The sequence below is a fragment of the Pholcus phalangioides genome, unplaced genomic scaffold (genome assembly GCF_987345545.1).
Source record: "Pholcus phalangioides strain wild (caught in Gottingen) unplaced genomic scaffold, Ppha-v1.0 ptg000014l_1, whole genome shotgun sequence".
In the NCBI taxonomy this organism is placed as follows: domain Eukaryota; kingdom Metazoa; phylum Arthropoda; class Arachnida; order Araneae; family Pholcidae; genus Pholcus; species Pholcus phalangioides.
This window is the reverse complement of record NW_028301607.1, coordinates 10913292-10939132: the sequence shown is the minus strand read 5'-3', so window position 1 is coordinate 10939132 and position 25841 is coordinate 10913292. Positions and strand designations below refer to the sequence as shown.

Sequence of the window (25841 nt, the reverse complement as noted above, 5' to 3'; positions counted from 1 at the left end):
AGGTTATGAAGTCACGTAATCAATTTTTAAAGCGTTATATACCCCTCCATAATTTTATAGGTAAAAAAAAAAACTGAAAATACTTTTCCCATATTAGTTTGTCGTAGACTCGCGTGTAAGTATATATAGAGAGAGTATGTCATTTCGGGTTAAACGGGCAAGTTAGGTCTTGGAAATATATTGAATTCTAACGTGTGAAATGATGCAAGTCAAAGCATGATTTTGTGACGTCGCTGATGTAGACCAAATTAAATGGGTTCAGCGAGGCGTATGTAGGATCGACTTTTTATATAAATCGTATTTTTTTTGCAATATTCTAATTTCTTTTCAGAAATATTGGAATTTTTTCCGATTTTCGATCGGCTTTGGGGGTAGGACAAGCCCCCCCCCCCCCCGATATCGGGATGTATGTGCTCGGTTCTAGCTTTGTATAGGAGATTTCGATTTCTGAATAATAAGCCGAGATCGGTTGTATGAAATGGTGTGGATGCTTCAGCACCCACTTAACCGTAAATATGCACCTGGTATACCTTCTTCCTCTGCGGAATTTCTAACGAATCGGAACATATCGAACGCGTTATGTCAATGTATTTATATTGTGAGCGTTGTGCTTGTTTCGTTTTATGCTGGTGCAGTCATCTGCATTCCATATTTTCAAGTAAAGATAGTAAATTCTTGATATTTTTTTTTTCATGTTATGCAAGTATCGTGCTGATTGTCTGCCTGCTCTCTGCGGAGTGGCTTTTTTTTTTCTAATGTGAGATCGGCTCGCTTTCGCACCTCGGAGTTGGGAAACCTTCAGCACCCATTGCATCCCCGAGTCTAGATCAGGACCATGAATCAAACAAACAGAGGGATCCAAAATTTATGAGCTTTCACTAATTCTGAAATTATGTCTTTCATAAATTCTGAATTTTCATCAATTTCGGAACTAATTTCTTTCGTTAATTGTTTTTGACAGTTGCTTGTTTTATATTCATCAATTTTCCAATTACTTTATTCTCTAACTTTCGCCTTAATTTTCCATCAATTTTAAATAAATACCAAATAATTGCTTTCCAATAAGTCAAAACTCTATCGTTAGTTCTGGAGTTACTTCATAAATCAATTCCTATTTTTCCCTGACTTTTTATTTAGATGTTTTCAGCATTCCTGTAAACGTGTGAGGACAGATTTGCTGCCGAAATTCGATGTTGCCAAAAGTTCGAAACTACATCAGACCTACATGTATGGGGGCAAGGGCGTAGCGAGGGGGGGGGGACTTGGGGGTCTGGTCCCCCCCCCCCCCCGAAATGTGAGAAAATGACCGAAAAAAGATGGCCAAATCCATTGTTCTGTCACTTTGGTTCCCCCCCCCCCGAACGAAATTTCTGGCTACGCCCCTGTATGGGGGGATATGATGACTTGGTTGGGTATATACTACGGTGCATTTTTCTGTATTCAACACACGTTATTAAGATCACTCAATCAATTTATAATCAAACATCGGTATTAATCAACATCAAATTATAAAAAAAATAGACAATTTTTTTATTGACGCATATGTACACAAGGGCATGAGAGATGAATAATATGATGGAGAAATATAAGAAACAACCACACAAAAAACACTTCTTCGCTACTTTGCTTTGTATGTAATACACGTCAGTTTATGAAAACGAATAGAATCACTGTCGATTCCGAAATGAAACCGATGAGGTGACTGCTCGATGGCGTCGCTAATTACGTAAGTGTCGCGATTAGTGTTATCAGCAGACATGACGAGGACATTCTGGAAGTACCTTTTACACATAGAGGCGATGACGTGCTGTCCATCTTTAGAGGTTCGCATCGTCGCCATCAGGTGACATCTCATTTTTCTAGAACGGATAATATAGAAGAAAAATTTGGGGTAAATGACAAAGTTATACAGGATACTCAGGATCAGCCCTTTATCCAGGGCCGTCATTTCAACTTTTTCCTTGGAGAGAGGGGTAAAGAACATGTATTCAATGTGTGTGTATATATATATCATTTCTAATGTATTTTTAAACGCGACTGGAGGCAGGCGACCTCTCCCCAAGTGACGGGCCTGTCTTTATTCTAGAATAACTTGCGAACCGTCGATGCTAGAGGCATACTCCGAATTAAGAAAAAATATCCAAATAACGTGCAAACCTCAGATACGTCATTCCTATTAGAAGACGTTGTAGGCCTATAGTTATCAAATAAAAAAACTAACTTTTTATTTGATCATTCTGTCCTAAAGAAAACAAAATTAGAAATTGTTGCTTTCTGCCCTGATGCCAACAAAAAAAAAATTCTATCTTTTTAAGAGCACTATTTTTTCTGATATATTTGAATTCAAAATGACTGGAAATGACGGAAAGAACCACATAAACTAACGGCCAAGCCCATTTTACGCTTAATATGCTATTCTTTCACTCGTTTTCAGCGATTTTTGTATTGAAATATCTTAGCGAATATTGCATTTATAACCCCTAGGCTGCGGGAACAGTCGAATAAAAACTGAAATCAAAACGTATGAGTAAAAAATTTTCCCTTTCTTGCAGTTTTTCTTTTGTGAAAGATAGATGGCACTCAAACTCATGCGTTGCAAATACAGTGATACCTCGGCTAACAAAGATAATTCGTTCCGGAATCACTTTCGTTAGCCAAAAGCTCCGTAAGACGAGGCGCTCGTTAACCGAGGTATCATTGTGCAGTGAAACCTACTTAAGACGGACATTTATGCTATTATTATGATTAATGTTTTTATGTGTGTGTGCACCTTTATAAAATGGAAGTCTCTCTAAAACGAAATTTTATTTCAGTCTCTCGACGTTCCGTTTCGTACAGATTTCATTGCATAATGCAATCGAAAAAAAGGTGTGATACAAAGAATCTGGGTTCGAACCCACAAACATCAACAAAATAATGATTAGGGGAAGGCAGGCACTCTACTTCCACTCAAACAATGTACAATCATCCCAGATAGTACAAGCAAACACGTTAGAGAATAGAGAAATAATTAAAAAACAAATGAACGAAAACTAGAATATATATGTGTGTGTACGCCATCTATACGTCATTTTAAGAACTCGGCGTAAAAAATTTCCTGTGAAAAAATCGGATGAACTTAAGATGATAGGGCACGTTGCTACGCTCATCATGATGGGAGCACGCTGAGGGTTAAAAAACATGGATTTTTTTTTATAGTGCTCAGGAGAGACAGGACAGCAACTTTCTGATTGAGTTTTTTGAGGACTGAGTGACCTTATAAAATGGTAATTTTTTATTTTAATAACTATACAACCCCATGAAAAATATAAATGACGTATCTGAGGTCTACACATTATTTGGATACATTTCCCAACTGGAAGTATGCTTCTAGAATCAACGGTTCACGAGTTATTTTTAGGATAATATACATATTTGTGTATATTATATCTGTATACATGTTACTGCCAAAGTTCCAAATTGGCCAATTCACGAAGTGGCCGGCCCTGTCGCGAATTGTCCAATTCCGTTAAATATTGACCCGGTTAATTTGCGAAGTGGCTGGTGATCCCTGGCCAAAGTCCAATATCAAAAGACATGATTTGGGATCATCGTCAAGTTAGCGTATTTTTTCGTGATAGTCATGTCCTCGTTGGTTATGGCCCCTCATAAAACCGCAGTCACGATGCAGTAATCATTTTTTCTCCAAAATTTGGCAGAAAAAACTATATATAATGTTTATATAATTATTTTTCTAATTTTTTTCTCTCTCGTCACATAAAGCTGAATCCAATACAGCTCTTATATATATATATATATACACGTATCACACGTTAGCGCTTTAAAAAAATGAATTTGGCTTCTACCGGGCCGTCTTACATCAGCACTTCAAGTTTTGGCCAGGGAAGTTGTTGTAGTGAGGAATAAATAAATAAATCTCCGGCCACTTCACGAAACAGCCGGCCAAAGTACTAATCATGTCTGCAATTCGGACTTTGGCCGAAACTCTTGGCCAATTCGCGAAGTGGCCGGCCCCGTTGCGAATTGGTGGCACTTCTGGCTTTGTAGCTAACATACACAGTCGAACTTGGTCAATTCGAAGCTCATGGGGACAGCAAAAAACTTCGAATTACACACAAAGAGGGCCGTTTTCAAAAGGAAGTACAAATTTTTTATTACAAGTAGTCTTAAAAACTTGAGATTATTCTTTAGGACTATATATAGAAGGGAAATTTCTTACACGTGGCTCAGCTGGACAGAACACCACGGATAATCATTTTAAAAGTTCAGATCACGTGGTTTCCGATCATCAAAACCGGTAATTTTTTCATTTTGGAATTGAGTTGCTAAACAATAAAATCCAACAAGAAAAATTCTGACTTTCGATATACACGGGGTGCCGTTTCCAAAGAGTGAAGTGCTCATTGGCTACGCACCCCCTCCCCCAAATCAGAAATTATAGTGTTATTTTGCAGGAAAAAAGTAACCCCCCCCCCCCCGGAAGAAAAAGTATTTTTGAACCCCCCTCACACCCGAAAAAATTCTGCGTACGCCTATGGAAGTGCTCATTTCTTCTTATAAGTTGTCATAAAACCCGGGTTACCTTTAGGATTCGCCAGAAAATTCCTTACAGCGGGTAGAATGCTAGCTAGTATGGCTATTCGTTCGAGCCAGAAGTTGAGGTCGAAAAGAAATGGCACACATTGTGCATCTAAAACTTCAGAAACGTTAGAAATTTTTAACTTTTATTTTTATAAAGATTTACTATTTAACAAATTGGTCAGAAGCCAATGGTCCTTAGTAATGAAGATTGAACAAATTGATCGAGAGAGAAGCAACGTCTAACTGCTTGTGTTGGCCGTGTGTATTTTCCCCCAACTCCCTACTCCTCATAGTAAAAATCGATTTTTTTTCCCCTCCAACCTCGAGTTATCAAAAGTATCAGAAGTAAACAAAGAATTTCAATATTAAAATTACCGTATATACTCGTGTATAAGCCGACCCCAAAAAATCCGTGCATTTCAGAGAAAACAAAATTCTTATATTTCCATGCAAAATGAATAGCTTACGGAAATTTACAATAGAAAACGATTCAAACTTTTTAAACTGTTTCTTCTGAGTCTATAAGCTCATCGTAATCCATCAGATCATCATAGGGTGCGGCATCGCCCCTATGATGGGTACGCTGTCATCGCCATTGTCACTCTCAAAGAGGATATCATCTTCAGTTCCGTCCGTCGCATTGCTGATGCAACACTTTTTGAAGGATCGGATGATAATTTCGGTGGAGATTCGGTGAGTTCCACGCCTCATGTACCCATTGGCTCACTAGGCCAATGTTAGGTTTCTTCAAGGCACCACCTTTTGTGGTTTCTTTATCATCGGAACTCATCCATTCGATCCACAAATTCCTCAAACAGTCTTTGAAAGGCTTGTTGATGCTCACATTAGGCTTTACAATCGACGTTAGCACACCTGGTATCAAAGTCAATGATGTTTTCGATTTCTTTGCCTCGTCTTTGACATTTTCGGGGCTTTGAACATATCCCATACCAATAATGCCGGTTTCTCGAACACTGTTACAAAAATGACTACTGATTGTGGGGGGGGATCGATATTTTCTCATCAAAAACTGACCGGAGTAAAAGCCGACCTCCTCACTTGAGGAACGAATTTTTCCACAAAAAAACTCGGCTTATACACGAGTATATACGGTAGATAGGACACTCAAAGATGAGTTCGAATTAACAAAGTTCCGCAGTAGACATATGTTTCAAGCATGAAAAACTAGCACGCACGAGATGCAAAATGAGGTTGTATTCTATGTAGACTGAATTTTAGTAAGTGTGCTTCAAATCAATGCCATGTAGATCAAAGACAGAACTAACCTTTTCTCAGCAATGAAAGCTGTAGTGTCTTCGAGTAGAGCACACAATTTCGCCAAACCTTCGACGTTTTTTCCGGGTTCCTGCGAAGACAGAAAGTAATGAAGCAGAGTCTGTCTATGAACAGAAATGCACAAACACGAATTAGGGAATGCATAGAGTATATTTTGCTTTGATTGATGGTCTTCGTGCGAATATGTACTACCGGATACTCACCATTTCGAGCCTCGAAACATAAAAATGGAGATCATCGACGAGTAAAGCGACGGGCAAAATGGCGTTTATGTGTATCCTGCTGATGTACTGCAGAAAGTCTTCGGCCTCGGATATGTACCTGTAAATAAACACCCGAACACATAAAATATCTTCACCAATTTTTATTTATTCAATATTTCTCTCATCGATTCTGGAATTATTTCTCTCATCGATTCTTAAATAAGAATGAAAATAAAAAATTTCCATTAAGAATCAAAGAGCGAATAATTCCATCAATTCTGGAATTATTTTCGTCATTAATTCTCAGTTTTCATCAACTCTAAGATATTTTGTTTCAATCATTATGAATTTTCAATGGTGTTGGTCAATGCATCAACTTTGAATTTCCATTAGTTCTTAGATAATTAGGTCCTAATTTTTATCAGTTTCTAAAAATTGTTCCTTTCGTCAATTTAAATTTTTTTTCAGTTCTCAATTTTCATCGATTCCAAATTTTCATTAATATTTGTGTTAATCTACTTTGTGTCTATACTTTTTGAGTGGGTATGTCACAGCATTCCTGTGTAATCTGTGATAATACACGAATCATTGGATGGTGATTCCTCTTTACCACAAAATATATAGAATCGTTGCTAAGGGATCCCGAAATTGTTTTCGCGTCGGGCCCCGCGTCTGAAATGGGCGGCATTGCCTATTACCCCCTATATGCTCCAGGGATTCTCACCTGTTTCCAGTTCTGACCCAAAATCAATAAATAGATCAGCTTCGCGACCCACGGGAACCCATCGAAATTAGTGAAACCAGTGGCGCAATAAGTGCATTTATAACAGGATTGATTGTAAGTGGATATGTATAACTCGTCTAGGAAGCCCCTACGAATCAAGTTTGGATAGTGACCCATACTCAAGAATCCCTGGATGTAAGTGGATTCGTACGACCCTTCTCTGGAGCCCTTAGTATTGAGTTTGGGTCAAGGCCCTTCTCCTTACCAAATCATGGCTCGCCGTCTGTCTCAAGAGATATAAGCAGGTGGTCGAAGAAAATTGGTCGAGACCCACAGGATAGCTCAAGAGCCCCTGGCTGTTTAGGGGATTTTAAGACCCATCTCGCAAGTCTCTATGATACAAGTCTGGATCGCGACCCATGGGTTCAGGACCCCAGCCCTATGCGAACTGAAGTATTGCCTAAAGCAATAGATCTTATTACTAGGTATTTTCATAATTAAAAAACCCCCATTCCCTCACACCTTCCGCAAAAAAAAACAGTTTAACAATCACCGTTATTTGAAAAAAAGGGTTTCGTGACAATCGGAAACGTTGTTGGATGACTCACATAATCCTGATATGTTGAGTGGTATCTGGATCAGCACTCGGCATCCCTCTCACTGGCAACGGAGGTCTATCAAGTGGCCTCGGAGATATGTAAATCACTTGGTCACCACTGGATGCGAAGGTCAGGGCGGCTTGAAACAGCAACGACGTCTTGCACCTTGCATAAAACAAACAAGTAAAAAAAAGACGCAATTACTGTAAAGACTCTCAAATATCCGGCCTAATGTGCCGGAAGGGCACGCCGGATGACAAAAAAAAGCCGGATAGGCCGGAGTTCTATAAATGCTTACTTCCTTTCCCACCTATACAATAAAAAAAACCCTTTTATACAAGACACCAACACAACCAGCTCTTATTCATATTATCTGATCTCTTAGTACAGGCTAATACTTTATAAATGTTTGCTATGTGACCGTGAAACAGTTAAACAGAGCGCCAGACCATTTTCTTAATAAATGGTCTACATCTCCTTCAGCTTGGTGACCACTATTGGCGTGGTCGGTTAAAAAACTTAGGGTTATAAAACATTTTTTAGTTTTAAAATACTGCAATTTGCAGTTTCCCAGGAAAAGCTTATTTTAATCAGAATACCATTATTTTCTTGCGCACTCTGTCATCGCACGTAGGACCCATGTTTGGCAAACTTGCCATTTTTTGCTTTTTTTTTGCATACTTGCTTGTTTTTTTAAATCTTTCCTTCAAATCTCCCTTCATATATCATTGTTTTTAGAATATCTTTTCTTCATCTTTCACTTCTTATATCATGATATTTCATGACAATTATTGTCTTTTCATCACTTCCTAATCTTATTTAATCATGTAATCTTGTATGAAAACTATAAAAACTATCTGATAAATTATCAGAAATTTACCAATTATAATTTTTTATTATCAAAAAATACTAACAATGATTATGCGGTTAAATGTGGTTATACTTAACCTTTACTATTCCAGTAAACTATGCATAATATGAGTAATCTAACTCTAACCTAGAAAATTAGATCGATTAAAATCTGCATCAAATAATCAATTGTTTGTTATGTAATGTACTGTACGTTTCAAAAATTTATCATAGACAAACGTCCAAGAACAAAAATATTGTACACACATTTTAAAATAAATTTCAAAATGTCCAACTTATCTTGAAAACATGAAATCATGTACACTGTAGAGAAGGGGGTCTTCAACCCGTGGCCCGCCAAAACATTTCGATCGATTGACGCAATACCATTCAAAAATAGGGTAAAACGAGTCACCCAGCTTCATAGAGACTAATAACAAGTACAGACTGATCAGTGTACAGTATTTAGCTTCTTAATAAGGCCTTAAATGCAAAAGAAATCACACCATACACTTCTTCACCATGTAACTTCGCGTGCATTCCATCTTTCCTGAGTGGGAGAAAACAGAAATGAACGGAATTTACATGGTATCGTATTTCTCCGGTGCATGGTTAGGAAAGGAGCAGGTGGATGCATGCATCTTGATTGGTTGGAAGGAGGAGGATTTGTACAATTCGTATAGTTAGTTTACTTGTGTTTGTAGTCTTTGAAGAGCCTTTGGTGAGAAGCTTTTTAGTCTTTAAATGAGTGCATGATGGCGAACCGTAATAGCGGAAAAAGGAAAATTGAAGAAAAAGTGAGATTTTCCCAAGAAAAGTGGTCATTCCTTTATTTTTGCGTCAAATACAAGGCTAAAGCAGTTTTTATCATTTGCAATGAGAGCGTAGCCATGATGAAAGAATACAATATTAAGAGACATTACGATACCAAGCATAATGCGAAGTATTCTGGATTGGAGGGACATTTTCGAAGTGAAAAATTCAATGAACTGAAATCGAAGCTGAACTGTCAACAGTCATTATTCTTCTGAAGAAATGAACAGTCTGAAAATTGTGTTCGTGATATAATAGCAGAAATAATTTCGAAACGTGGGAAGCCCTTCGTTGATGGAGAATTTGTTAAAGAATATCTTCAGCCCATCACAGGCTCAAGCTGTTTCGAACATTAGTTTGTCTGGTATGACAGTAGCAAGACGCGTGGAGGATGTATCAGCAGATGTATTCAAAACATTCAAATCCAAGTGTGAGGAATTTTTGTTTTACTCGGTGGCTATGGATGAATCGACGGATGCAACAGATACCGCACAAGCAGCCATTTCCATTCGTGGCATTACCAAAACTTCAAAATTGTTGAGGAGTTAGCCAGTGTCGTTGCACTTAAGGGTACAACACGAAGTTTCAGACTTATATTGAAGTTTGGCAGAAACATTGGCCAAATGTGAGTTGGACTTTTAAGCAACATATCTGCCATAACTACAGATGGCGCTCCCTCTATGACCGGTCAGAAGACAGGGATAATCACATTGATAAAGTGCGGGAAAACGATGATGGCTTCCCACTGCATCATACACCAGGAAAACTTGTGCAAAAAGTTTTTCTTCAACTTTGAACATGTAATGTTTGTTGTAGTGAAAGCGGTTAACTTCATTCGATCTAAAAGACTTAACCAGACAGTTTCAAAAATTCTTAGAGGATTTGGAAGCTGAGCATGGCGACGTTATTTATTGTACAGAAGTAGGCTAGTTGGTTGAGCCGGGGAAAGATGCTTTAGCGCCTGTTTTCCTTGAAGGAGGAAGTTTGATGAATTCATGAAATCCAAAGGAAAACTTATAGGAGAATTTCAAAATGTGAGTTTTCAAGTGGGTGAGAGATTTCACACTCCTTGCCGATATCGCTGGTCAACTGAATGATCTAAACTACCGCTTACTGGGAAAAGATCTACTTGTCCATAATCTTTATGACTACGTGAAAGCGTTCGAAACTAAATTAGTCCTTTGGGAGCGTCAATTGTAAAAGAAAAACTGCATACGTTTTCCTAAATTATTGGAGTTTGTAAATAGATCTACAACTTGGAAACCGGACGATTATGTACAGTGCATTTCAAATGTAAGAATGGAATGCAGAAGCAGATTTTCCGACTTCCGCGAGAACAAAATTTTTATGAAAATGTCTTTCTCTCGGTCGATATCGAAAGTATTCCACCAGCGCTACAATTAGAATTTGCAGATTTGCAATGTGACTGCAGTTAAATGCATGTTTTTTGAAATTCCTTCATTAATTTATTTTTATTCCAAGTATGTATTCAAAGAAAAGTATCCGTAAATACGCAAACATGCATTGTTCATGTCTTCTATATTTTGCAGCACTTACATATGTGAACAGTTGTTTAGTCGAATGAAGAATGCAAAATTACAAACTAGAAAACGTCTGACTGACCGGCATATTTAGAGGATACTTTACGAATAGCATCAGCACAAATTTTACCTAACAATGAAGCTTTAAGTCGAGCGAAAAAATGTCAAGTTTCACATCAATTTAGAAATTACATTCACCCACATTCGTAATGTAAGTAACAAAAGACTTTTTTGTTGATTTGGTACGTAATTAATTAACATATACATGTATAAACGAAAATCGTACATTTTCATTCTGTTTCATACAATATAAAAAATACCTAAAATAATTGGTCTTACCCCGATTCAGTTTAATTTTTAAAACGAAAATGCTACATAATCTATATATATAAAATTGATTTTCTGTGTGTGTGTCTGTGTGTGTGTATGTTCTCTATACAAATCTACAATTTTAGATCGATCGTCACCAAATTTTGCATATATACCAAATAGGACCCGACTTGAACGATAGGCTACTTTAAAATTTCATCAGAGCAGGGCAAATGCCCCAAATGGGCAAAAAATTGTAGGGCAACAATGGTTTTTGGGCCTCAACAATCACTTTCCGAACGTTTACTTTGGTTACCGTGGTTCCCTAGCCATGCGTTTCAGACGTGTATATGCCTTTACAACGGTTTGCCACTTTTTCAATCCTGTTAGTATATGTATAATAGTTTATGTCTTTATAATGGTTTGCCACTTTTTCAATCCTCCCAGTAATGAGGCTTTTGGAATAGACGTCATAATCATCATCAGTATCAGTTTGAGGATCAGCCAAAGGATGAGTCCCATAGAAATCAGTGTAAAAATTGCCGATTTTACTGTAGAAATGCGGAAATTTGGTGGGGTTTTCCGCCCTATCAATAATTTTTAAAATTGTATTTAATCGTCGATTTTTGAAATATTGAGTTCGCTTAGAGATATACGAAGCCCAGGAGATTAAATATGAAGTGATTAGCCAGACCTACTTTTAATTTGGATATCCATGCAATAATATCGATTTCAACTTTTTATTTATATCCTCAAGCATGAAAATTAATGTCTCCGTATTGACTTTTGATATTTATTTTCATGAATTCATGTAGGTTAGGATATTTTAAAATTAATTATGAGCCCGTAAAAAGTGTATCGAAAAAACTCCACAGCTTTAATTAAGCATTTTTTGGAAGCTGAAATAGGCAGATGGGTAACTTGAAGTTCAGGGGGGTGGAGGTTTATTGAAATACCTAGCGCCCCTTAAAAAAGGAAAAATATATATTCATTTCTACGTTTCTGTAAATCTAGATTTAATTATTTCATGAATCGCGAAGTCGCTATATTGGTTAACTTGGACACGGTTTGTATGTCCCTCAAGAAAAAGAGAGGGAGATATCACGTGATCCAAAAGCCTCATTGAAGAAAACCCGGGCAGCGCCGGGTATTATAGCTAGTCTATATATATAAAATTGATTTTCTGTGTGTGTGTCTGTGTGTGTGTGTTCTCTATACAAATCTACAATTTTAGATCGATCGTCACCAGATTTTGCATATATACCAAATGGGACCCGACTTGAACGATAGGCTACTTTAAAATTTCGTCAGAGCAGGTCAAATGCCCCAAATGGGCAAAAAACCGTAGGGCAACAATGGTTTTTGGGCCTCAACAATCACTTTCCGAACGTTTACTTTGGTTACCGTGGTTCCCTAGCAATGCGTTTCAGACGTGTATATGCCTTTACAACGGTTTGTCACTTCTTTAATCCTGTTAGTATATGTATAATAGTTTATGCCTTTATAATGGTTTGCCACATTTTCAATATACTCTCAGTAATGAGGCTTTTTGAATAGACGTCATAATCATCATCAGCATCGCTTTGAGAGTCAGGAAAAGGGTGATCCTCATAGAAATCAGTGCTAAAATTGTCGATTTTACTGTAGAAATGCGGAAATTAGTGGGATTTTCCGCCCCATCAATAATTTTAAAAATTGTATTGAATTCTTGATTTTTAAAATATTCAGTTCACTTAGAGATATACGAAGCCCAGGAGATTAAATATGAAGTAATTAGTTAAACTTATACTTTTGAGTTGGATATTCGAGCAATATCATTGATTTCATTTATATCTTCTCAAGTATGAAAATTAATATCTCCATATTGTCTCTTTTGATATTTATTTGCATAAATTCGTGTGGGTTATAGGATATTTTAAAATTAGTTATGAGCCCGTGAAAAGTGCATCGAAAAAATTCCACAGCTTTAACTAAGGATTTTTTGAAGCTGGAACAGACAGATGGATAACTTGAAGTTCAGGGAGGGGGGGGGGCGGGAACGAAATACCTAGCGCTCCTTAAAGAAAGAAAAATATATATTCATTTCTACGTTTCTGTGTAAATCTAGATTTGTTTATTTCATGAATCGCGCAGGTCGCTATATTGGTTAACTTGGACACGGTTTGTATGTCCCTCAAGAAAAAGAGAGGGAGATATCACGTGATCCAAAAAAGCCTCATTGAAGAAACCCTGGCAGCGCCGGGTATTACAGCTAGTGCTATTATAAAAACTGGAAATAATCTATATATATAAACTTTATTTTCTGTCTATATATGTGTATTCTCTAGAAATCTGCAATTTTAGATTTATCGTTGCCAAATTTTGCATATATAACAAATGGGACACGACTTGAACGATAGGCTACTTTAAAAGTTCGTCAGAGCAGGGCAAATTCCTGAAATGGGAGGAAAAACTGTCGGGCAACAATGGTTTTTATGCTTCAACAACCACTTTCGGAACGTTTATTTTAGTTACCAGGGTTCCCTAGCAATGCGTTCCAGGCATGCATATGTTTGCCATTTCTCTAACGCTGCCAGTATTATGCCTTTGTAATGGTTTGTCACTTTTTTTATTCCTCTCAGTAATTGATGAAAACCCGGGCAGCGCCGGGTATTATAACTAGTGGAATCATAAAATACGTAGCACGCGTAGCATTTTAATTTGTCGTATCTGAGCGTACGTAGGATCAGCATTTGGCGGGAGGGGGGGGGCATACAATGAGATTGATTGGGGGCATAGGGGGCATATTTGAGAAAAATTTAGATTTACCAATTTTCAAAAGCATTTTCAAGTAACAGAAATGTATTAACACTATAATTTGAAATGTTTTTTTTTTTTTTTAAATCATTGAAAATTAGTATTTGTTAAACGTAATTGAATTTAATGTTAAATTTTTTTTAATATTCTGAAATATATTTAGTTTGTGATCGTCTTTGGACCCCCCCCCCCCCCCCACACACCTTTGCCGTTAATGAGTGGCCCGCGGAACACGACAAATGTTTTATATGGCACTCGAGCGTAAAACGTTGGAGACCCCTGCTGTAGAGTGTATATGAGTTATATACGGCACACACACATTGACGAGATATATCGCCTCCTTCAAAATTTATCATAGAAAAGCAAAGGTGATTTCTCAATAGAACACTAACCTGTGCCTTAACTTTGCACCTGCTGAAATTAGGAAGAAAGCTTAATTCTCATTAAAAAAAGATAAGGCGTTTCACAGGAGTTTTAGTGATTTTTACTACGCCGCAGGATTGCTTAAAATGAACAAAATTCATTGAAATCTCGATATAACCATATTCTGCAGACCAAGAAAAAATATCGTTGCAGAGGGATTATCGTTATAATAAAGGCAACATTATCCTTACGCGTGATAAAATGTACGCAGTTCCTTTTTTTACGCTTAAAGCAACTACCCTACTTATAAGATCACAACAAACATTTGAATTTTAGAGCAATTTTAGAGCGACGAATTGACATCGCGACGAAATGACTTCGCTACAACTTTGTACCGCGACGAAATGAGTCTGCGACAAATTTGTACCGCGACGAACTGACCTAGACCCGGTTATAACGACAAAATTTCATCGAATCTTCAATGTCGTTATAATCGAGTTTGATTGTATTTATCAAATTCATTGATTTATTTTATTTTCCTCGAGAGGCCACGGATCCTCCGAGAAGTGCACCCAGAGCCCCAAGGGCTCCGTGGAGCACCGGTTGAGCATCACTGCTTTAGGCTATTGAATTCAGATTATTTTTAAACTTACGTTATCAAACTCCGAATCTTTTTCAACTCGGGCTATTCAATTCTGATTCGTTTTCAACTTCTGCTATTAAATTCTGATTCTTTTTCTAACAAACGGATCAGATTCTTTTCAGACTATTCAGATTATTTTTCAATTTACATTATTAAATTATGAATCTTTTCCAACAAACGCTACTGAATTCCATTTTTTTTAAAATTTAGCCTATCAAATTTTGATTCTTTTTCAACTTAGGCTGTTAATTTCTGATTCTTTTTCAAACAACTGAGGTTGAAAAATTTTAGATTTTTTTTTCTGTTTGGGCTTTTATTGAAATCTACGGAGTAAAATTCCGATTCTTTCTGCTTAGGCATTTAAAATAACAACTATCATTTAGAATTTATTATTTACATCTTTTTTTTAAACAATCATACTAAAAATGGACCGTAAAATTTAGCGGGTCGTAATGCCGGTCATTTTTTTATAGATCATGTATTTATAATAACATTTTCCCATTCTGATGGAGAAAAGTTTTCATATTCTTTTTTCTTGGCGTTTAAAATAATAACTTTCATTGAGTAGTTATCATTTCATAACAATTTTTGGTAAATACAATATTTAGCAGAGTTAGCTATTTACTCGTGAAATTTTGACTTACACACACATTTTTCAAATAGCTATTTCCAATTCTGCGGGGCTAAAATTCTGTTTTTATTACTATTACAGTAGTTTAAATTCCACGGACTAAAACTCTGATTGTGGTATTATTGTTATCATTGTTGAAAGTGCTAAAAATAGTTTTTTCGTTTATATATATATTTTTTCAAATCTCTAAAGAATAAAATTCTGATTCTAAGTTAAGCATCCAAAATAACTAACTCTCTTCCATCCAGCATGCTTATATTTTGATTCTTTTCCCTTAGGCATTCGAAATATCCTGTTTTCAAATGTGCGGACTAAAATTGCGGTTTTTCTATTTTTTTTATAAGGGAGTAAAATAGCTTATTTCCCTGTATTTTAGTGAATCTATTTAGAATCTGTGTAGAAATCTGTAAAAGTAAAAACAAAAAAAAAACCTAAACAAAGCCTTTTTTAAAGCCCGTATAATCTAAAAAAAAAAGCCTGGCCTAGAACCTCGTGGAAAACACCAGCTGATTCGAGCCACCAAAGAGGGCAACATTGTACCAGCTGATAAAAAAAAAAATGATGACAATGATGACTCGGGAGGTAAAAGTCCTTAAAGTGATCCAGTTCTAGTTAGGCCGAGAGTGAAAAAATGGCCTTCAAACAATCAACAAGTGCTAAAAACAAAAAAGGCGGGCACTCTCACAATAGAAAAATAGAAGTTAAAAAAAAAGGGCCATCCTAAAAAGATTTTATTTTTAAAATGTTGCATCAGCAACTCTCTCTCTTAATATTAATGCTATTCCTATCAACATTGTAAGAAAATATAAAAATAAATAAATCAGTTTGGGCTTCGAACCAAGAACTCCTTCAGGAAAAAAAGAACTTCTAGAACTTTGTAGTTTTTAATAGGAAAGATGGTGGCGGCGGTGGCTCTTTTTTTGGGTTCATCAGTCACTGGTGATCACGTGGCCATGAACAAAACAGCACCTTGTTTTTGGCGGGTTTTATTTACTTTTTTTTTTACAAATAGATTTAAAAAAAAAGAAACAAGTAGTAAATGGAAGTGGAACAGCAATTAGTTATCACCCCCCATTTCAGGATCGTTGCAACAATGTTACCAAGAGTTGACAGAAAGACAGGGTGGGTCACTGTGTCGCACCCGGGTTCTCCGTTCCAAACACTGTTGCGAATTTTCCGTGAATAAACATCCTTTCTCAGTGATGATATCATCAATCTTGGAGAATCCTGAAGAATCGTTGATACTCACAGAACCACGAGTAAACGCTTATTTAGACGCAATAAGCATGCATTTAACGTTGAATAAACAGTCTGCGTTATAATGCAAAGGAATGAAAATGACACCCCTCAACACCCTTAGGTACCAGGGCTGGACAAATATATTGCTCGAGACAAGTAAAAATTTTGACAGGTCATTGTTCCTGTACACATGCGCGAAATTTTCACGAAATGCTTTCTTTGGCAGCCATGATGCAATTGTGCAGTCAACGTAAAAAATTTCCAAGAGTGAAAACACCGTAATAATTAGGGTGACGATACATCCCGTATTTCCCGGGACAGTCCCGGTTTTTTTCTTCTTTGTTTTCCCGTCAGTCCCGACTTTTTTGCAAAGACGTCCCGGTTTTTCACGTATTTCCAATGAAGCCAACTTCACTTTTTATTGTTTAAATCAACAATTAAAATTATCTTTCCAACTCCGAAATTACATTACGATAATTGCGACTACAAACAAGAAGATTAATCTCACACACTTGTCTTTTTTTTTAATTCACTAAAATTTAAAGTGGCTTTTCATTTCCCGCGATTAGCGACTTTTCTGCGATTTTAGCACGAATTGGCCACTTTGCTTACTTTTAGCATAATTTTTGGCGATAATTAGCCACTGAGCTATAAGTAAAGTTTACTTATAGCTCAGTGTAATTAGCAATATCCCGTATTTCCCTAAGTATTTCGAAGCAAATTCCCCGTATTTTTTTCGAGTAAATATGGTCAGCCTAATCATAATAAATCTGCGATATTCAAAAAATTCCGCCCTAGGTGGCCGCCTCGTTGTCTAATGCCAGAACAAAAAAAAAAAGACCCTGGGAAACAAAGGAAGATACAAAAGATTCAGGAGCATAGGCGGAGATAGACTTGAAAGTCTGGGGGGCATGATGATGATGTCAATTCATATATACGCAAATACATTAGATCAGTCGACTTTACATTTGACGCTGGGTGCCTCCCCCCCCCCCCCCCATCTCTCCGCCCATGTTCAGTAGAATCCTGTATAGTAAGAGAGATCCCGGATAATCTTAGCACACGCATTAATAGCGCTGCATAATTGCCACCGAGTGTACAAAGACCGATTTGAATCCAATGGGTTCTGAAATAAGTTATCTCAAAGAAGAATCGACGTAGTGGTAGTGAACAAGGTCAAAAATCGTTCACTGAATATTATCGAATATTATTTATCTCTTTTTTTTTCGCATACATACGCCAAATAAGTGAGTTGAGCACCTTAAAACACTCGGTCAACACACCACGTATGCTTTTATGTACCACCGAGAAGACATGCTGATAACACCGCGAGGAAATGGAATTTTGAAGAATGAAAAAGATGTGGTCGAATGGTTGAGAGTCGCGATAAACGAGATGGCGGCCAAATCGGTTAACACTTTGGTGTCAAATGACTTTATCTGATCGTCTTTGAACAAAGTCCTTCATGCATAAAATAATCAGCCCCCTTATAATCAGAATGGAAGATTAATTATGGGAATATTTTTCGACAGTGGACGTATTTTGTAGTTTCGACTGCTGGGTACCTCACCCAGGGCCGGACTGGGTCATTTAGCGGCCCAATGCGAGAACAGTTTTGCGGAGAGATAATGTGATAGGGATTAGGCCCCTATTAATTAACACACAGCTGTATGTTAACAAATTAAGTCCTTTTTGCTCTATACATGAACCGAAATTCAATTTTGAAGGGCCCAGTAAAAGTATTGGAGTTCAGATCAGTCAGAAAAATCTTTCCGAGAAGATTCCAGGAAGGAGGGCCGTCTTAATGATATGGGCATACTGGATAGGTGGGCTAAGGAGTAATGAACAAGATGTACGCAAAACAAAATAACAAAATTATGGCCGAAAGAGTGACATGAAAGTCTGGGGTGGGAGTACGATGATGATGTGAATTCATATGCAGGGTGATTCACAAAAGATGAGAAAAACTTTAAGAGGTGATAGTACACACCAATACATACAATTGTCATTAAAGAATGCATGAAGCGCTAGCGCGTTTCGAAACGGCCGCTTCGGAAGCGTTAAAACGGCATTCCTGTTGAAATTTATCAGGAGATAAAAAAGCACCATGCATGCAAATGTAACCTGGGGAAGAAGAGGAAACCGTATACAAATCTGCGTCACCGTGAATAAAAGGCACGGACGCCAGCCCTGTGATATTCCAGCGCGTGCAAGTTAAGCAATCTCTTAAAGTTTGTCCATCTTTTCTGAATCACCCTGTATACATTAGATCAGTCGACCGCCACCTTTCACGCTGGGGGACGTCCACAACAGACAAAATGCCCAACGAGGTGGCTGAAGAAAGATGCCCATGAAAAATATGGATGTTAAAGTTATGATAAAATATAAATATACTGCCCGGAAAAGATGTATAATTATAGTTTGTCTCATCCTCTAAGTATGTGTGGATAGCTTCTTGATTTATGCCAATATTTTTATCGTATTTATTTTTAAACTATCAATCGTGTTAAGGCGTGTATGCATTAGCGATCCGATCTTGCAACGTACGACCCCCTGCAGCGGTTCTAATCCATTCGTGGGTACACAAACTTCCTTTGTGTTCGTTGAAAAAACCGATTCCAGGTGCGTCCAGTTAAAACAGCTCAAGAATCGTTCACAACACCGTACAAATTACCGAACATGCGATCGCGAATGCTTTCATTGCATGATCTGCGAGCTAATGTATACGCGCCTTTAGAATTCACGACGCGGAGGTAAGCTATTCCATTTATTCACAACCCTATTCGTGAAAAATCCCCTGCGACATCACAACCTGGAATTGTCCCCCCCCCCCTTATCGAAGCAGTTGATTCACGGTGTATTAATAACTCATGGTCCATCCTATCCATCCCGTCGAAAAATTTAAACACTTCGATCATATCCCCCCAACATCTGCGCTCTACCAATGTAAGCATTTTCAAAACATCAAGTTTATCATTCCTGGGATGGAATGTTCCGGGGGGGCGGCGGTAGAAGCTACGGGTATAACATAGGATTCTATGTGTTAGATTGCGTTGGGGGCGGTAGGAGAAAAAAAATTCTGAAGGGGACGATGGGACAAAAAAGAAACTATGATTTACGTAATACCGAAAGCTGTCCAACGTCGGAAGTACAGTAATTGGACGCGAAAAACCTCCGCCCAGATATCGCGTGTGCCGTTATAACAGCGAGAAAATATCTCGGTTGAAGCAAAGTAAAATAAAAGTAGGTCGTAAGAGTTATTTTAAGAGAAGACACCTCATCGCCCGACCCCAACAATTTCATACCTGGACACGGTCTGGCTATTAACGGGATGGACAATGGCGAGCAATGGACGTGGGCATGAATCAACGGGGGCCGACACGTCACTCTCTCTCTCTCTTCTCATACAAGAGTGTGTGTGTGTTGATCGATAGTAATTTTTTCGTAGAGCGGGAACAGCTGCTCTTGTTTTTAGCGCGCTGTTGGACAATTTCCAAACTTTTCCCTTCCAAGGTTTGGCGGTTTTGACTGATCAATGATTCACCTAGGGCCCGTTTCTCTTAATAAGTTCGAGGCAGTGCCGTCTTAATGCATGGGCCCACCAGCGCACAACTCGGGGGGGGGGGGGCCTCACAGAAATGAGATCCGGTTGAAATTTTCTAGAATTTACCAGGTAGCGCCTCAGAAAAACCACTTGGCCCGGGGGCCCCCATGATTGTCTTAAGACGGCCCTGGTTCGAGGTCCACGAGATTAAAACATTTTTTGAGATTATCCCCACCCCCTTTTGCCGTACGCGGAGAAGTCATGGCCGTCAGTTGACCGACATTTCGCCACCACGCAATTCACCGACATGACAATTCCTGCTTGGAAAATTCACCAACAGTGAGACAGAGAAGAGAGAAAATTCATCGACATGACATAGTGAGTGAGCAACTGAGTCAGACAGTCAATGTGTGAGTAAATGAGCGAGTCACTCATACGGTCACTCACTTGTTGATTCATACTGTCACCCACTGACTCAATCATTCCTACGGTTACTCACTCAATTTGTGACAAACCCATTCACTTGGTCACTCATATCATCACTAGCTCACGCAATCAGTCACTCATATGGTCACTAGCTCCCTCAATCAGTCATTCATACGATCACAGACTAGCTGAATTGCTGAGTCATCCACTCAGCTAATACGAGATGACTCATTGAATCACTTACTCAGTTGGTAACTCACCCGATCACTAATAGTCACTCACTTGCTCACTCATAAATTACTAATTCGGTCACTAACTCTCTCGATTTTTGGCTAGCTCATTCACTAACTGATTCGTTCACTCGCTCAATTTTTTTCCCTAGGTGTGACCGACACCAAGAAAATGAGTATGTAAGTGACCAAAACAGTGTCCAAAAAAGTATGTAGGCATGCGAGTCACCTAAGAAACTTAAAGCCGGGTTTTCCTAGGAGCAGGTTTCCTGTGCCGCGCGCAACGTGATTCGCCCAGCGCGACACGCCGTCCACTCACCAATAAGAAAAGCAGCATGACTGTTTTCCTACAGAGCGTAATACGCCTCACAACAGCGCTTCGTGATTGGCCGACTGCTTCTGAAGGAGTCAAATGCGTCGTGCGCCGCGCGTTTTGCCAATGTTCTCTTCACTCTTGTGTGTGCTTTCTTACCCCTTCCCTTCAAACCGGAGCATGCAGACGACAGAATAGATGATGCCAAGGCAATATACTATAATATAGCCGCCCTGATCTGTTGCGCCACGCTAGGAAAACACAAACGCGTAGCGTGATTATGTAACACGTTTCTGCCGGAGCGAAATGGTCCAATTCGGTTCACGCGGCGAAGAAAACCCCTTCCTAGGAAAACTCGGCTCAAGAGTATATTAATGTTATTATTAAAACTTACGTCGACTTATCACCGATCAGCACTGAACTTTCGCTGTTGTTGGCGGCGGCGGGTCGGGGTCCCATTAACCCTTGGCGGAGATCTTCCGTATCTGGTAGAGGAAAAATCTTGAAGATATTCAACATCGGGGAGATAAAATAATATTAAAACGATTGTAAAAACAATATATGAATTTGCTCGATCTTTCAATGTTTTGTAAACACAACAACAATCTCTCCCCCTACTTCCCGCCCTTTTTTTTTTCCTTCTGGAGCAGCTGAGAGTTTTTTACTTCGTTTTTATCTATTTATTCTCGTCTGCTCTGGGGGGGAAAAAATGAAAAAGTATTTCTGTGGCTGTGTTTTGAAGACTTGTTATTATTGGATGACCGTGACGTCATAAAAAAAGTTTTTTCCCGTTTGGCTCAATTGGCGTTTTATTCCCTGAATCTTTTTTACGTTTTTTTTCAATCCTTACTGGCGGTATTGTACATTTTTGGCGAAGTTTCTGGATATAGTTGTTAATCAAGTTTGTTAATCAAGAAATGTGATGTTGAACCGATAGTTCAAATAATGATCACAAATTTAATTTTTTTCAGGGTTTTCAACCTTGTCGCGGGCCGCACAAAATCCACTTCACGGGCCGCACGCGGGCCAGCTGTAAAAAAAAATTAAATTTGTGATCATTATTTGTTATACAGGCGTAGGTCTGTCTTCAGCGGAAAATCGCACGAGATTTTTTTTTTCCGTTGAGCACAGGTTTCCGCTTAATAGAGGTAGGTCATTAATCGTTTTTGTCGCACCGCGATCATTTTCTACACACGAGGGCTAATTAGACCCCGTGACCTACAATTTATTGCCGATTCCGAGCGGCAGGCTTGTTTTTATATACTCATCGAGAGGTTGGTGCCGTGCGTTAACCCCTCGATGAAGGGGACTCCATACGGTAACAATTTTTTGATGCCGTCTTATCGCCGTTTTTTTTTTGTTGTACCCCTGTGTCGGGAAAGTTTTCCGACAAGGACGAACCGGGTATCGAACTCACGACGCCTCTAAACATCCTTTGGTACTTTAAGCGAGCATCTTATTGACCTGGGCTACCACGCGCCCCTTAACAGAGGTTCAATTGGCATAATGTGCGAAATTATGTGACGATCTCGTATGTGATTGAAGTACAGTATAATTTAAAAAAATAATAACTTGAAAAATGAACTGATTAATTTGAATGTACATAATGTATACAACATGTTGTATAATGTACATTATTTACTCTATAATTACTAAATATTTATATTTTCACAGCATCTGTGTGTGGAACTTCACCTCATTCTGTTCTTCATCTGAAATGACTGCATTTACGTTCTTCTTGACATTCTTTGAAATTTTCAATGAGAGTTTCAATATCTGTCGTCGTGTCAGGTTCAGTTTGCACATTGTCGTCTGTATTTATGTAATAATCCTCAGCACCAGGGCCGTAACTAAGATTTTTGTGGGCAGGGGGTTGTGGGAAACATGATTTCACTGCCCTGACCACTGCAAAATTCGATGATTCGAAGGAAGAAGAGATAACCGAAGGATGCCATCTCTAACTCAGGGGGTCCACCCGGGGTTTAAGAGAAATGAGATCTGATTAAAAATTTCGACATGTAAATTGGTAGCCAGGCATTTCTAGCAACGTAATGGGGGTCCCCTCAGAAAAACTATTTTTCCCGAGGGCCCGTGATGCTTTTGAGACTGCCCTAGAATGCATCTTTCACGTTGGGCCTTCTTGAGCATTCTGGAATTATTTGTCGACTTTTCTCCCTTCTAAGTTCAGGGGTCCAAAAACTATTGAGTTTCCAGGCACCCGTTTGCTGTTCAGGTTACCAACTACTCTGTTTAGTTCCTATCAAAACAGTCCAGCTTCATCACACATCGGGGTGGGATCTTAAATGCCTTATTCGTCCGAAAAGCTCTGTATATAAGAATCGAAGGCCATATTAACGCTTCGACTCCCCCCCCCCCCCCCCACTCCTGTTTGGGAACGGTCCGGGTTCCTCAAAAGCATTGTGGGCCCTATAAAATATGAAAAATAATCAACATCAGCATGCTTGAAAAATTGTTCTGATCTGCATTAAACATTTTTTATTTCGATGGTACTCCTTCGGGGTCGCTTTTATTTCACTTGCACAGACCTGGTGTTTCTCTGCGCACAGAATTTCGATATCTGTGCGGAGGGACAAAAGAATATACTACCTTAAACAATGTAACTGAATCTTTTTCTGCTCACCAAAAAAAGAAAGAAAGAAAACCTCTCATGTAAAACTATATTTGCCGTGGAAAAATGGTGCCTTTTATTACCCTTCCGCAAATTGCTGCAGATTTCAATGCTGGGCCCTCAACAAGTGTCAGCGTGCGAACCATTCAACGAAACATCATCGATATGGGCTTTCGGAGCCGCAGGCCCACTCGTGTACCCTTGATGACTGCACGACACAAAGCTTTACGCCTCGCCTGGGCCCGACAACGCCGACATTTGACTGTTGAGGACTGGAAACACGTTGCTTGGTCTGACGAGTCTCGGTTCCAATTGTTTCGAGCTGATGGACGTGTACGGGTATGGAGACAACCTCATGAATCCATGGACCCTACATGTCAACAGGGGACTGTTCAAGCTGGTGGAGGCTCTGTGATGGTATGGGGCGTGTGCAGTTGGCGTGATATGGGACCCCTGATACGTCTAGATACGACTCTGACAGGTGACAGGTACGTAAGCATCCTGTCTGATCACCTGCACCCATTCATGTCCATTGTGCATTCCGACGGACTTGGACAATTTCAGCAGGATTAATTTTTAGCGGACGTGTTTTCTAGACGTGTGGGGTCCACCCCCTCTTACTCCTGCGGATTTATGGACAGCCCTGCAGGATTCATGGTATCAATTATCTCCAGCACTACTTCAGACATTAGTAGAGTCCATGCCACGTCGTGTTGCGGCACTTCTGCGGGCTCGCGGGGGCCCTGCACGATATTAGGCAGGTGAACCAGCTTTTTTGGGTCTAGTGTAAAACATAAAACTGTGAATTAAGATTGAAATTGACAACCATTTCTTCCCTACTTCTCGGAATCCCACTAATTTTGATCACTAAGAGAATAAATGGCCTATATCTTTTTCGATTATAATTAGAAAAAAAGCTGCGCAATGTACTGATGGTAATTTACCGCACACAAACAGCAACTGTTAAAATTTTCAAGCAAACATCACAATTTAACTAATATATTACTCATAAAATATTTATTAATATCATACTGTATTGACTTTTTCTATACGGCACATCGATCAGAAAACGGTCATCAATTTCAGTCGAGGAATCCCAACAGTTATATATTTTACTCGATAGGTGACAGCAGGAGTTCTAGTTGTAAATGGTGTTTCCGATATTAAATATAATACTGTGCGTATATATACTGCATACTTATTTTCAATATTTTATAGAAGGCGTATTTTTACTTATAAATTTTATATTTTTACCCGTTTATTATTGGCTGTGGATAAAAGTCACTAAGGCCAGGATTACAATAAAAAAGTTTTCTAAAAGTTATTTTATAAAATTTTAAAAATTCCATCAGTAAAATGATCGGTTGCATTTACTCCAATGTCACCCATTAGTTTTATTGGTTGGATTTTTCAAATATTATAAAAGGGAGTTTATCAAACTTTTATAGTGTAAAAACCCGGCCGCTTATAAGCAATCCCTACATTTCTAGCTACATGGTAGAAATTTAGCGCATCGTGATCGGCCGAAATGAGTGATGAACCATTACGTCATTCATGGTGAAACTTTTGCTAGCGACGTTTAACGACAGATACATTTACTTGTGCTTGTATACGACATCCACCGTTGGAGCAATGGTTACAGTACGAGGCTCACGTACTTCAGGTTGTGTGTTCCATTCGGTCTGAAACCCATCTTTGCTGTCATTTACTAAAAAATGTTTCCATTTTTGTTTCTGATCTGATCAAATGCGGTTCACTTGCATCGATGAGACAATAATAACGGCCCGCGAAGCGAGCGCCCAGCTATCATTTACTGATTCGATAAAAATTGCTTTCATTTTTCGTTAACGAACTTTGAAATTGAGTTTCACCGAAAAGTCCGCCTCCCGTGACGTATTGCTAGCTTTTTTGCTCGCAGTAACCAATCACCGGCGTGCTAATGCTTCCTGTGCTACTAAGAAAGTAGGGATTGTAATTACGCATCCCAGCCTAAGGAAAGGTACCATTTTCTCATGGCAAATAAGATTACAGAATATGGATGTTTAGAGTCTGAGAATGACTGAGAATGCCTCTCTCCGTGTACATAGCTCAGAGAAACGGGTCTGTGTGTTT

General features: G+C 38.6%; 1 protein-coding gene across 1 annotated transcript; it reads right to left on the bottom strand.

Moving 5' to 3' along the window:
• Positions 1–1511: 1511 nt before the first annotated feature.
• LOC149078130 (uncharacterized) lies at positions 1512–21793 on the bottom strand. The gene is made up of 5 exons (XM_089241445.1): positions 21495–21793; positions 7413–7568; positions 6081–6198; positions 5868–5947; positions 1512–1859 (listed from the first exon to the last, which is right to left on the bottom strand). The coding sequence occupies exons 1-5, from the start codon at positions 21617–21619 to the stop codon at positions 1619–1621; spliced, it is 720 nt and encodes a 239-aa protein (XP_089097571.1). The 5' UTR covers positions 21620–21793; the 3' UTR covers positions 1512–1618.
• Positions 21794–25841: the final 4048 nt, after the last annotated feature.

Bases quoted from the DNA above. Each gene is read 5' to 3' on its own strand.
- LOC149078130 (XM_089241445.1), bottom strand. From the start codon at position 21,619: ATGTTGAATATCTTCAAGATTTTTCCTCTACCAGATACGGAAGATCTC. The intron at 7,569-21,494 runs GTAAGTTTTAAT...GTTTTATGCAAG, and splicing joins CTGATCGGTGATAAGTCGAC to GTGCAAGACGTCGTTGCTGT. The intron at 6,199-7,412 runs GTGAGTCATCCA...GTTTATTTACAG, and splicing joins ACTCAACATATCAGGATTAT to GTACATATCCGAGGCCGAAG.